The sequence below is a fragment of the Poecilia reticulata genome, chromosome 2, assembly GCF_904066995.2.
Source record: "Poecilia reticulata chromosome 2, P_reticulata-male-v2, whole genome shotgun sequence".
Lineage (NCBI taxonomy): Eukaryota > Metazoa > Chordata > Actinopteri > Cyprinodontiformes > Poeciliidae > Poecilia > Poecilia reticulata.
Window position 1 is genome coordinate 3,529,401 of NC_088831.1, and position 12,970 is coordinate 3,542,370.

Consider the following 12,970-nt stretch of genomic DNA (forward strand, 5'->3'; position numbering starts at 1 on the left):
GCATTTAAAGTCTGTTGTAAACCATTTGCTTTCTGTTTTTCATTTGTCTTCATATCATCCCACAATAAAGAATAAATGTGTTTTCCTATTGTTGTTTAAACCAATTTGGGCTTTAAAATCAACTTTCATTGGACATTTATTGTCAGACTAATAAAGCTTTCACCCCTCAACATAAGTTACTTGATTGTCTTTGACAAATAAGTAAGATTAGTTTTATCTGTAAATCCCTCTTTATTACAATAGGAATTCAATAAGCGTGTGTATTACCATTATTTATTGCCATTTAACATCATGCAACTCATTCCTTTGTTCCAGTTCTGCACGCTATCTTTGATGCTGTGACCTCCCCTTGTGCTGTTGTGGCCTGGCACAAAATACACTGTGCTGTGTGTTTTTGCTTGATGGAGAGTATCTATGTGCTGGAAACCTCAGCTTGACTGTATGGGCTAGCTTTTGTGGATGCTGCAAACAAAGCTTTTTGCTAACTTGAGTCAGCCCAGACTTCTACAGCATCCTTCAAACTCACAGCCCAGCCAGCGGAGAGCAAAACATCTTGTGAGTCTGAGGTGCAAGAAGGCGAATGTCCTGTAACGTCTGAAGAAGAACTCGCTTTGAGTAAACATCCCACTACTTCAGAGAAAGATCTCTCGGTGGAGTCCTCAGCTAAACAGACTGATAAAGACAGAGGAAATAACACAGAAGAATCCCCTGAAGACTGCAAGCCTTTGGAGTCTAAAGTCAAGGACCATGAAGATGTTTCACTGACAGAAGATGTGGCAAGTCTCAAAACAGAAAATAACGCCAGAGTTATGCAGAAATCACAAGCTCCTTTGAATGAAAGTACTGAGAAGACTGAGGAAGGAGAAGCAACAAGTCAGGGCAACGAGGACAGTAGCATTCAGAAAGAAATTGTCCAGTTAAAAGAAGGATCAGATAAAGATTCAAAGACTTACTTTGAGACATCAAAAAGTCAAGAAGAGGGATCATCACAAGGCTATTATGAACTCAGTTTAACCTCAGAGAAAGGATTAAGTGTAGAATATGACAGAGCTCTGGATCAATTTGAAGGACGAGAGAAGAAAAATGTGAGGATATTACCTGATAAAGCACCGTTAGAGCAACGGAGACTGTCCTTGAACATTCCTAGTGGGTCTTCGACAGAAACAACTGTAAAAGTAGACAAGTCGAGGAGATTCTCTGAAAGCTTGTGTCCAGTCAGTGGAAGCTTTGAGGAGACGGAAGTACCTCCATTAACCCCATTTGTTAAGACGCATACTTCACCACTTCAGCCTGTAGTCTCCATTATCCCAACACTGACACCATCTGATAGCATCCAGACAATGGCAGATGCTTCTGCTGAGGGGCATGGTTCTAGCTCTGACCAATCAGAAAGCCTTTCTGATATGTTGGACTTGGCTGGGGTCCCACTTCGTCCATCAATACAGATGAGGGACCACATAAGACGAAAATCGATGCCAGCCAGTGCGCTCCTCGGTAATGTCTTTGACAAGCTGAGTCTATCAGAGCAAATCTTGACAGAGGTGGCAGGGGAGAATCAACAGGAAGAGCTTGGCTACTGCGTGTTCAGTGAATACTCGGCACCCATGCCTTCTCCAGCTGATGTACCAAATCCTGGAGATTCTCAACACCAGCACTTCCCTTCTTTGGGTTCTGAAGAAGAGGTTTCTAAAGTTGTGGAAATTGAAGATGGTCAAACTCAAGTGCAACAAAAAGATCAGAAAGAAATTTCTCAAAAACCTGTGTTGGAAAAGAAAGATCCACCAGTAAAGACCTCCTTGATTCTGGAAAAAGCTGTGACTAGTGGATTAAAACCAGATCGCTTACGAATCCCAATGACGGCTTCGAAAGACCGTCTTACTGAACTTCGTCTGGAGACTGGCCTACCTGGGGACATAAAGATCCAGGCAATCCCAGAGGTGGATGTTGAAAAAGACCCCTCTAGAGAGGCCTCACCCATCCCACCGGACAACTCCTTTACTTTCACTTCTGCAGAAACTGGAAATAGATTTCCCCTGAGGCCGATCAGCCCAAAGTCTGAAGGAACCCTAGAAACTCAAGGCAATGAGCCACGGGAAAATGATATGCCCAACAAATCTTCAGAATCCAAGAGTGTTGATGAAGAACTGGAGGCAAACAAAGCGATGACAAACACTGAGATTGTAGATCAACAAGAAAAAGCTGAGGAGGCAGACAGAACCACGATGGCATCAGTGGAGCCTTTACAAGATAGTTTGGAAGAAAAACCTTTAAGCTTAGGAGAAATAGAAACACAAACACCTTCAAACTTTTCTCAGCACTTTTGCATTGAAAAGCCAGGAGGTGAAAAGATTCCCCAAATCCAACTATCAGAGTTGACGCTAACAAAAGACTCATCAAGGCCACAAGTATTATCTCCAATCATTGTAATACCTCAAGCACAAGTAGATGAAGAGGTCGAAGAGGAGGATGACATTGAAATTGCGGAAGAGCCTCAAGAGATTATGGAAGAACCTGAGGAGATTCTGCACTCCTTGAGTAAAATAACAGCGGAAAGTATACCTGATATACCTGAAGTGGAGGAGCAGAAGAAGGACCAAATGAGACTGATGGTTTGTGATAAGATGCTGGACGATGATTCCAAGTCGGGAGCTGAAGAATGGAGCCATAGTGCCCTAAACAGCGATGAAGGGGAGCCTGCTACAGACAGTTCACATTTGTCCCCATGTTCTGACCATGACCTATTACAGCAGTCTGAGGAAGGTAATGAGGAGGGAAAAAAGGAAGAGGACCTGCAGGTAGATAAGATGGAATCGTCAAAAGAAGAGAATGAAGAGGTTAAAAAAGATGAAACTTATCAAGAGGAAGTGGAAGGAGTTGATTATGATGCAACTGGTGATGAAAAAGAGAAAAAGGTCCTGATTGAAGAGGATGGAACCAAAGAGAAAGACATGGAGATTGGTGAAGAAGCAACTAGTCTGGCAACTAATGATGAAACCACAATGGACGTGTCCATCCTGGATACAGACAGTGGCTGGATGGACCCTCAAGGTACCCAGAACATTTAATATACTATCACTTCTACAATATAGTCAAAGATCTTCAATCTATATACTTAGAAAGTTGATATGCCTTGATGTAAGCTAGTACCTAGCTATGACAGCTGTGGAGAACTAGTCAGTCCTCTCTTGATACTTTTCTGCTGCAGATGATGACAAAAGTATCATGACTGAGCAAATCGAAGCCCTTCCTCAGACACAGAGTTCTACTGCTGCAGCTACGGTGGTGGACTGCCCTGCTAAACAGTTACCCGGCAAAGGACCAAGGCATACCAAGGGCCGCCTTGGTACTACTGAATGCAAAGTGACACACAAAGCACCGACCTACCATCCCCCAAGAGAGGAGATAAGAAAGAAAAAAGGTTCTCGTTCTGTTTTCAAGAAGTATTTATAGCCAGAAAATTAACTTTCTTGTTACTACCAAAACCCTTGACTTTAAAACCAGCTTTTTATGTCAAAACTGAGTTGTGCATGATGGTATAATAATGTCTCTCCTCTTCGCCAGTAGGCGTGAGGAGGGCTGACCAGAGTAAGGTGTCAGCCCTCCAAAGTCGCTCTCCATCTCGAAAGAGTGGAGCCAAAGTGGCAGCCAGACATCCTAGGCCTGCTCCGCTTCACGGCTCTGCTAAGCGCAAGGCCACAGGTGAACACCTTTCGCCAGGTATCAGCGCTGTGAATGGAGAGAGATCACATACATGTTGTGAAGTCAGTATATATGTGACCTATGTGGAAGATTCAGAAGCAGATCTCTCTTTATTTTTGGCTCTTTGAGGAATTGAGCAGTGGCAATGTAGCTGGCAAACATCTTACCCATCAAACGTTTCCGTTACTTTCACTGCCTTAACTGCTGTCTTTCTTTGCATCATAATTGTTTATTTCTGCTCAGTGTTTCATTTGTTTATGATTCTTGTTTTGTAACATAGAGGGAAATAAAAAGTTGTGTTGTTTAATTTGTCATCTTTGAAACATAAACCAAATGCGGCTTGCTGTTTTGTACCTTTCCTTTGGAACTGTCCATTCATTACATGTGTGCGCCACATATGTGCAATCCTAGAAGATGTCTCCCCCTGCTGGTTAACATTGAGTATTGCTCCTTTTCCCACAGGTATGGCACACCACCAGCCACTCAGTGTGGCCCAGCCGTCCAGGGAGAGGCCCACTGTAAGTAATATTTTACTGTTTTAGCAAACTCTAGATCGATGGGGCATGCTTATGTCACAACCCTATGAGTATTTTTCTCTCATACAGACATGAAAATATTTAAATCTGCAAAATTGATAAGGGGCAAAACATAAATGGAGAAGGAAAAAATCTTTAAGCAAGAGCAGTAGTTGAGGCATTCACTAAGTCTGATGAGAGCAGAAGCATCACTTTGAGATTTACAAGCAAGGAGGATTGTTGAGTGGAATTTTGAGAGAGCAGTGCAACATCTGCAGTATAATGCAGTCCCAGATCACTGATCTATGTTGCTTCTTGTCGCCTTTCTGCATGATGTTGGCTAAATATATCTGCATGTCTTCATCTCATCCTTATATTGTTTTCTTCCTGTCTGATGAATCATGCCGTCTTGCATGCTCGCCTTCTGTCTTTGTCAGTCGCGACAGAGAAAATCTGTGAGTAAAGATGTTTCCATGCAGAAGAATCCCATATTTTCATTACTATCATCTTTCAGTCATAATTTCTGTCCTTTTGAAGTGTATTTTCCTTTCATTTTTCATCTCTTGGTCACTTCCTCCACCTTGCATGTGTCCTCCCCTCTCATTACGTTGATCACCCAGAGCCCCACGAGGGCCGTTCTGTTAAAGATGGCAGTGCAGCGCGGCGGGGGCTGCCCCCGGCCGAGCTCTGCCTGCAGCCTTAAACGGAGCCCCCTGGTGGAGGCGGTGATATGCGAGGCGAGGCCCGCCTCTGCCTGCTCCCGCCCTCCCCCTCTACCAAACAAATGGGTAAATTAGAGAGAAGAGAGAGGGTCTGGGCCATAGATGGGGGGTGCCTGTCTGGATTATTGACTCTGTGGTGTGTGTTGCTTCAGGAGAGAACATACCGCAGCCCGGAGAAGAGGTCATCCCTTCCTAGGCCAGCCAAGTCTCTGACTCGCCATATTCCTGCTGCTGAGCAAGAGGACAGCACCCCCTCCAGGCCAACTTGTAAGATTACACTCCCTCAAATGTGCAGTTTTTAAATCTCACTTCCTTCCACCCTCCTGCTCTCCTTTAAATTCCCTGTTCTCTCCTAAAGCGATCCGAACCGACTCCAGAGGAGACGGCAGGTCTGGAAGAGCCCCTAGTATGGCAGGTAGAGAACCCTGTAGCTCCTTCCCCATCAACAGCTAAACATTTAGTCATTGATCTCCATTATATCACAGAAGAGCTCCATGCACATTTACTCATTGTGGCTCAGTCAAAGCCCCTGCTGCCTTATCAGAGAAACAGGTGGGACCCAGACCAACAGGTGTGCTGCTTCTGGGCTTAGATCCTATTGGTGTTTCCTCTGGTAACCTGGCAACAAGCAGCTGGAGGACAAATGATGTGATTAGCCTCTCACTGTTTAAACATTCCTGTTTAATCTGGGCTTGTTTGTCCAATGAAACATGAGCACATGTAGCCACATGTCTGACCATATGAAGCAGACCAAAGATGTTTCATCTTAGATTTGTCTTTTGTCTTCAGGAAGGTTTTTAGTTCAGATCTCTTAACACTTACATTTTTTTTTTACCCTTACATCACTTGATTAGTTCCTGAACAAAATAATATCACTCACATTGTCCATCCTGCAAAGGTTTATTTAGGCCAAGATGTGTATATGATGTGTATGTGTATTTCACATACTTGGAAGTGAGTGTGTGGAGATTGAAAGTGGACTTGGATAGTTGTGGACATTGAAAACAATCGTTCACTAGCATACAGTTGTTGAAGTAGTCAGTGAATTAGATGAAGTAATTCATCCATACTTCACCTTCCACCTGTGGAAGATGGGGTCCTGGGGACAACTGATCAAATACACTGACGTCTTTTAGTGCAGAGGGTGAAGTATTAGTTGCTAAAATAGACAATGAAACTGAAAGTAAAGACTTGTTTTGCATTGAGGCAATCGTTTTTCTTATTGGCTAGTTTGACCAGTCAATGTCCAGTCAGTTTGAGGTGTAAATGTTGCCACAAAATGTTTTACTGTACATCTTGATTTCTGACTACAGACCATAATTTGAGTTGCAAATAGTGTATATATAATAGTGTATATGTATCCTTTCCTCCTCCCTTAAGGCACAGACTCAGCCCGGTCCCGGTCAGTCCGCAGTGGCGCTTCCACCCCAGGTTCTGCCGTCACACCTGGCACACCACCCAACTACTCCTGCCGCACCCCGGGGTCGCGCACCCCCGGCAGCCACACACCCAAGTCCTTCAGCGTCCTCCAGGAGAAGAAGGTGGCAGTGATCCGGACCCCGCCCAAGTCCCCTTCATCAGTCCAGCGGCAGCTGAAGGTCATCAACCAGCCGCTTCCTGACCTGAAGAATGTAAAGTCCAAGGTTGGGTCCACAGCCAACCTGAAGCACCAGCCGAAAGGAGGACAGGTAGACCAACGGGAAGGTTTAATGTGGCCTGTTTGGACCTGTTCAGAGGTGATAGAAGGGCCTGTAGGGTTTTGGTTTGCATTAAGGTAGTTTTGCACTTGCTGCCAAGACATGTGGAACAGAGTTGAGCTGTTCAGGGGGGGCGGTGTCCAGTAAACCCTATTAATAAAACAACATTAAGTTATTCATTGGTTGTTTCTCTGGTCAGATTTGTTCTGAGGAAAGTATAATCCAAATTTTGTGGATGTGCCAAATCCTGCCACATGAGGGCAGTAAATAGCCAGGTTTTCTTTCTATCCTTTAATGGAAAATCACAAAGTAGCAGGTGTTGTGACCACATTGTAATCTGGTTAAATAAGATTCTTTTAAATACGATGCCTCGTCCTTCTGATGATCACACTTAATGTCTCATATTGTCCAATTGTAGGCGCATCTGTAGAGCTTTGATGCTAACTACCAGAGATGGTAACATGTGAAGAAGGGTTTCCTCTGGTTCTGTAGAAATGTCATATGTCCACTCTCAGTCACTGTGCGTCCTGCTCCGTGTCCTCTGCTCTGTCCGCTGCCATCTCCGTCTGCCGCCCCCTCAGGCCTCACATCTCTGCCGTCTCTACGTCCTCCTTCCCTCTGCTTCTTTTTCTGTCCCTCTGCTTCCTCCCTGGCGCAGCAGCACCAGCCGCACCAGCAAACACGGTTAGATTTAACAACATCCATCTGTGCAGGAAGATCCGTAAAAACGCTCCTCTTTGGCTGGAAGGACCACCAGCCCTTGGGAGCTGCTTTGGTCATGGCTGCCAGGGATTTTCCCTCCAGCTCTGAGGAGTATTTATAATCCAGCTTCTAGAGCCACTCAGAGCGCAGAAAAGACTTCATTTAACCTTCTCTATTTTTTTTAAACAGATGTTTTTAAGAATTTCCCCAGAGCTCTCCCTTCTGAGCCAAATATAGAAACACAGGCAGTTAAGAGAGAATGGGAATATAATGTACTGCAGATATTTAGATTTTCAATCATTGTCAAAATGTAAGAATAGTTTTATAACTTTCTTCAAATTTAGATGAAGTATTTGGTAGAACCATCTTCAACTTTCTAGTTATTTTTGATTTTATTTTATTTGTACTAATGAGTACATTTTTATGTTGCTTTTGAAGTCTGGCCTCTTCATCTCTGAGAGGGCAGTTTTTCCACTGATGATGATGATGATGATGATGATGATGCTCCTGAACGGACATTTCCAAGCTGATTATAGTATGTAATGTAATTATTGGAACAGATGAATGAAGCACCTTCAGGTGTTTTAGAAAGGTGAACCAAGCTCCGTCATTCTCTTCCTGATTTATTTTGGGATTTCCCTGATGTCATACAAAGAAGCAGCATGTTGTGTTCAAATTTATCAACAGGTAGCATCACCTTTTTTTTTAGCAGCATTTAAAAGCTCTGACATCAGCTAAATTTACAAATTTGAAAAAAGTATTAAAAAGAACATATTATTCAACTGATTTAGTTTGTTTTTATATATTCTGGGTAAATTTTTTATAAATTAAATATACAGGTCTGACATAAATTATTCAAGGTCTCGCTGTCGCACAGGTTTTTTTTTTTTATAGATACAGAAGTTTGTGTTGTTTGGTGCTGGTGCACTCCTCCGCCCCCTCTTCTGATGCCACCCAGGGCAGCCGCCCATGTGGTGTCCATCTTGAACTCTGTGAAACATCAAAGCCTGTTGAGCCTTGTGTTTTTCCCTGAATCTTTTTCTCTGTTCCTCTACGTTGCCATTCTGTGTTGTTTTCCCTTTTAAAGTTGTTTTTTTTTTTTTACATAAATTTAAAAGCGACACTAGTTGAAAAAAAATTACCTCAATTACAACCTTTTCCTTTAAGTTACCCATTGTTAATTTTTTTTTTTTTTTTTTATCATCATCAACATTATTATCCCGATTTTATTTTAGGTTCAGATTTTAAGCGAGAAGCTGGACTTCACTCATGTTCAGTCAAAGTGCGGCTCCAAGGATAATCTCAAGCACACGCCCAAAGGAGGCCATGTATGTAACTTTTCTCTCTTTCGCTTCTTTTGCTGTTTTTTTTTCTAGCTTTTATGCTCTGACATCCTGCTTTTATATGTGTCCATCTGTTTGTCTGTCAAACATTGAGGAGTTGAACTTTTGTTTTCTTTGCTGTAAATCGGCTTCTGTCGTGTCGAGGAGAAATGAAGAACTGGGACATTTTAGCAGGATTATTTTTGGTGAAACAGCCGAGACGATGTGGTCTATTTCCAGTTCACCTCTGTTTTTTTTTCCTTGGGTCTTTGGGTCAGAAAAGCAAATGAACGTGTCATTTTATAGGTCATGATTCCAAGCGTTAAGCTGGACTTTAGCCATGTTCAGTCTAAATGTGGCTCCCTGGATAAGATGCACCACGCGGCCGGCGGGGGAAACGTGAGTGACTCTGCGGAAAAGCTCCTGTCGTGTCCGACTCTCCATCCCTATCGCCGTCCAGCATGTCTGTAACGTGTAGCTGTGGTGTGTTCCTGTGACTTCTGCCTCAGACGTTAAATATAGAAACCATTCACGATGTTAAAAAGATGAAGCGGCGTCCCTCCAGCATGCGGGGACTTCAATTTAAACGAGGAACTTCCTCTCTCTGTTGTGTCATGGTCTACTGCTTGCTCTCTCCAGGAAGTGATGTCAATAGTCCACTTCCTCTGCCATAACCTCACAGATCCATGTTGTGATTTGTGTCTCCCCACTCAACTCAACGTCTTTAACTGCATTTCCATATCAAAACACGTCAGATTGGTTTCTCTTTTCCTTGGATTGTAATCCCAGCTGCTTGTTTCCTGTCGCAGGTTCAAATCCAGACCAAGAAGATCGACTTGAGCCACATCACCGCCAAATGTGGCTCCATGTCCAATATTCATCACAGACCTGGTAATCATTGTGTTGAATGTGCATTTCTGACTCTACTGGATTCATCTGTTGGGCAGTTTTGTTCACAAAGCTTCCTCAAATGTTGCATTCAGATGCATTTTTATGCAGACTATACTGAAATATGTGGTTTTTCATCTACATCTTTTAAGTGACGATCACAGCGTCTTTGTCTTGATGAACTTTTTTTTATTATCTTAGCATATGTTTTTAGAACGAAGCAGGTCTAGTTGTTGTTTCTAAAATGTTCCCCATAATCAAAGCATTGAGTCAATAAATGTCTCGATTAACATGGAAACACAAGAAATGTTCCAAATTCCTAAAGTAGCATTGTCAAGGTGCGCGCAACTGTTTAGTTTAAAAAACAAAAACAGTAGAAGCTTGGTTAATGTGACTATGATATTGTTTTCAAAACGTTGATTATTGGTTATTAGCCTGAAGATTCAAACATTGTTTAGCTTTGGCATCTAATAGTTACCAATAGTTGTTGTTTCAGGGTTTGAAGAAATCAGCATTACTGTTGGTCAAAGATGATAAACTTTGCACATTCACACATAACCCTAAAAATCCAATAAAGAACATAAACTAACCTATCAGCCTATTTATTCTAATTATTTCAGTTACTTACTTACTTCAGTCTTAGGCTAGTTAGCATGCTAACTTTTATTAGCATCTCAAGTTTCACAACAATCAACATTTTCGCTAGTCAAGCTACAGTTCACTGTGTGTAACTCGTGCAGTAGCACGAGTTACACACTCGTGCTACTGCACGGTGGTGTGCTGGCACACGGTGGTGTGTTCCCATCTTCATGCAGCTGAAATATTAGGTATCTGTGTTGATAGATTTATGACTTTAGACGGAGGATATTCAGAGGATATTATGAGTTAAGATTTTGGATAGTCCAGCTTCAGATTAAAATGTTTTATTTTTGACAGTGAAGTTTAATCAAGCAGGTTAACTGTTCAGGAAAGACAATGATTTGATTTGTTTTGGTATCAGACCGTGTCTGTTGTCGGGAGTTTCTTTTAGTGAACCTGTTAAGAATCAAGTGGAGTAATTCCAAAATATTTTGACCCTCATTCCTTCGGCAGGAGCAAAATTGTTTGTTAAATCCACAACTGCTATTGCTCTTCTTTCTGGAGGACAATAAATGGATGTATGGGAATGTTTCTGTGTGTTTAGGTCTTCATCCAGAGCACAAGTTTAATGATTATATTTGCTATAATGTTGCCAAAAAGTTGTCCTTCAAGAGTCTTTGACAGAACCTAGTGGGAGGGAACAAACTGCCAAATAAAAGATGAAAGACTCGTATTTATTATTTAATGGTGATATTTTAGTCTTTTCTACTGTTGTTCAAACAAAACATTTGCCTCAGAGCAATTCTCTCCTTATGTTGTCTCCATATTTTATGACTCTGTAACACCAAGCCTTGTTCCCAGGGGGCCTAGGAGACTACTCTGTCTTTGCTCCGGGGTTTCTTGCCCCGTTCAGCCCTAGGGAAGCGCAGCGCTCTCTGGGATGACGCCTCACGGCTTTCTGTTGTTTCTCCAGGGGGAGGAAACATCCGTATCGAGAACATGAAGCTGGATTTCAAAGATAAGGCTCACGCCAAGGTCGGCTCCATGGACAATGCCAGCCACATGCCTGGAGGAGGGAATATCATGGTAACAAAGTTTTACATTCACTTTTACTGTCAAGATTTTAAGTGTCAGGTTAAAACATTTATTAAATAGAACGATGAATGCAGGAAATAAGTTGAGTGAGATGGGCAGTGTTGACGGGGGAGGGTTGAGGTAGACGTGGTCCGGCCCTGGGTTTTGACCTTGAGTCCTTGGATCCGTTTCTCCTTCTTTGCCGACCAAACAGATCGAGAGCCACAAGCTGAGCTTCCGGGAAACGGCCAAAGCTCGTGTGGACCACGGCGCCGAAATCGTCATCACCCACTCCCCCGGCGTGGAGACAGGGGGCACGTCTCCCCGCCTGTCGTCTGCCGGCAGCATCAACATAATGGAGTCGCCCCAGCTGTCCACGCTGGCGCAGGACGTCACGGCCGCGCTGGCCAAGCAGGGCTTATGAGCTTTCGGTCCATTCCCCCCGTCCTCCTGTCATTGTGGCCCCCCTCATAGACATCCAGCGGTGTCCCTTCAGTGCAACATGACCCCCAACACCTCATAACCCCACAGTTGTAGTCGATCGGGCTGTCGTTCGCCCATTTGGATTTTAAAGACTAGATTCTGCCGCCTTTAAACAGGAAGCCTCTCAGTTCTTTGATCCTCAACTCAAATATGGATGCTCGTTTCAGATCCGATAGGCCGAAGGTCGATTGTCTCAGCAAGTGGTTTTTACGATTGTATGACGAATTATTTTGAAGCGCATCGCCACAGCCCTCCAGAATTTATACGGTACTGAATGCAATTTATTGCTACTAGATAATTAATGTTGTCTTAAAGGATACAAATGTATGAGAGACTGACGGAAAAATGCGAAAGAGTGGCTGACAAGTGGACATGTCTGCTGAAATGTGACATGAGTTTGTCTTTGTTCGTCTGTTGGATTTTAATGTTTTCTTGCTCCGTTTTCCTTTTTTTACATAAATGTTACTGTAGTGTTACCATTTTGTACCTTCCCTGTGGCTGCTCTGGCTTATTGGCGATTATAATAACCATGGCAGTTGTGTAAAATGTCAAGCGATGAACAGCTAGCTTTATAATGGGCTTTTTTTCTCTTTTTAGTTGTTTTTGTCCCCCCAAAGCTGCCTGTTTACGTTCGTTTTTATATTTGCGCTGTAGTTTTACAAGATTACACACTACTGTTGTGCTGGCATGGCAACAAAAAAAAAAACAGATTAAGTTCAAGCTATTTGCAGCTATTTTAAAGTTTTTACGTTTGAACGAAAACGGCCTGGATACAATCCAAGTCAGGCCTGAATAAGCCTTGCGACCCTCCTTGTTTTTGCTAAAACAGTGGGTGGTACGTTGTGTTCAAATGGGTTAAGAGCCCAGAGTTTGTTCAAATTAAGTGTGAAGTATGAAGCTTTATATGAAAACATTCCTGTGGGGTAAAAAAGATAAAATAAATGTGTTGGTTTTGATCGTTGCTGGAAGTTCAGAAGAATGAAATCTAGAGTTCTTTTTCTTTTAAAAAAAAAAGGAAAAAAAAGAAGTAAAACGAAACTCTTCTATCAGAATTTTGCTCTCCTTTGTGGAACCCTTTTTGCCCCCGCCAGTGTTTCCCCCGTGCTTCCTCTTTCTCCACCCCCTCTTTGCCTGTGTAAGTGTATTTAAAGAAATGTAGATGTGTGTGCACTATTTCCAATGTTTGAGATGTACTGATGATGACAAATGCTCCGACAAAATGACAACTGCATAAATAAAGAAAATAAAAACTGATTTTCTTGAGTTGCTTGTTTTGATTCAGTTTAGCT

At 42.7% G+C, this 12,970-nt stretch overlaps 1 protein-coding gene across 9 annotated transcripts in view; it reads left to right on the forward strand.

Moving 5' to 3' along the window:
* LOC103473437 (uncharacterized) overlaps positions 1-12,935 on the forward strand; it is a 57,274-nt gene extending 44,339 nt beyond the window's left edge. For 2 of the 9 annotated variants that reach the window (XM_081614916.1, XM_081614918.1), the window contains exons 6-17: positions 529-3,048; positions 3,206-3,418; positions 3,562-3,717; positions 4,162-4,217; positions 5,089-5,203; positions 5,295-5,351; positions 6,317-6,624; positions 8,571-8,663; positions 8,964-9,056; positions 9,467-9,548; positions 11,098-11,210; positions 11,413-12,935. In XM_081614916.1, coding sequence (XP_081471042.1) covers positions 529-3,048; positions 3,206-3,418; positions 3,562-3,717; positions 4,162-4,217; positions 5,089-5,203; positions 5,295-5,351; positions 6,317-6,624; positions 8,571-8,663; positions 8,964-9,056; positions 9,467-9,548; positions 11,098-11,210; positions 11,413-11,622 — 4,016 coding nt within the window. In that variant the 3' untranslated portion in view covers positions 11,623-12,935. Of the gene's footprint in view, positions 1-528; positions 3,049-3,205; positions 3,419-3,561; positions 3,718-4,161; positions 4,218-4,651; positions 4,670-4,834; positions 5,003-5,088; positions 5,204-5,294; positions 5,352-6,316; positions 6,625-8,570; positions 8,664-8,963; positions 9,057-9,466; positions 9,549-11,097; positions 11,211-11,412 lie in introns of all 9 variants that reach the window. The other 7 variants (XM_081614947.1, XM_081614925.1, XM_081614923.1 and 4 more) reach the window with 7 other exon arrangements.
* The last annotated feature ends 35 nt before the right edge of the window (positions 12,936-12,970 follow it).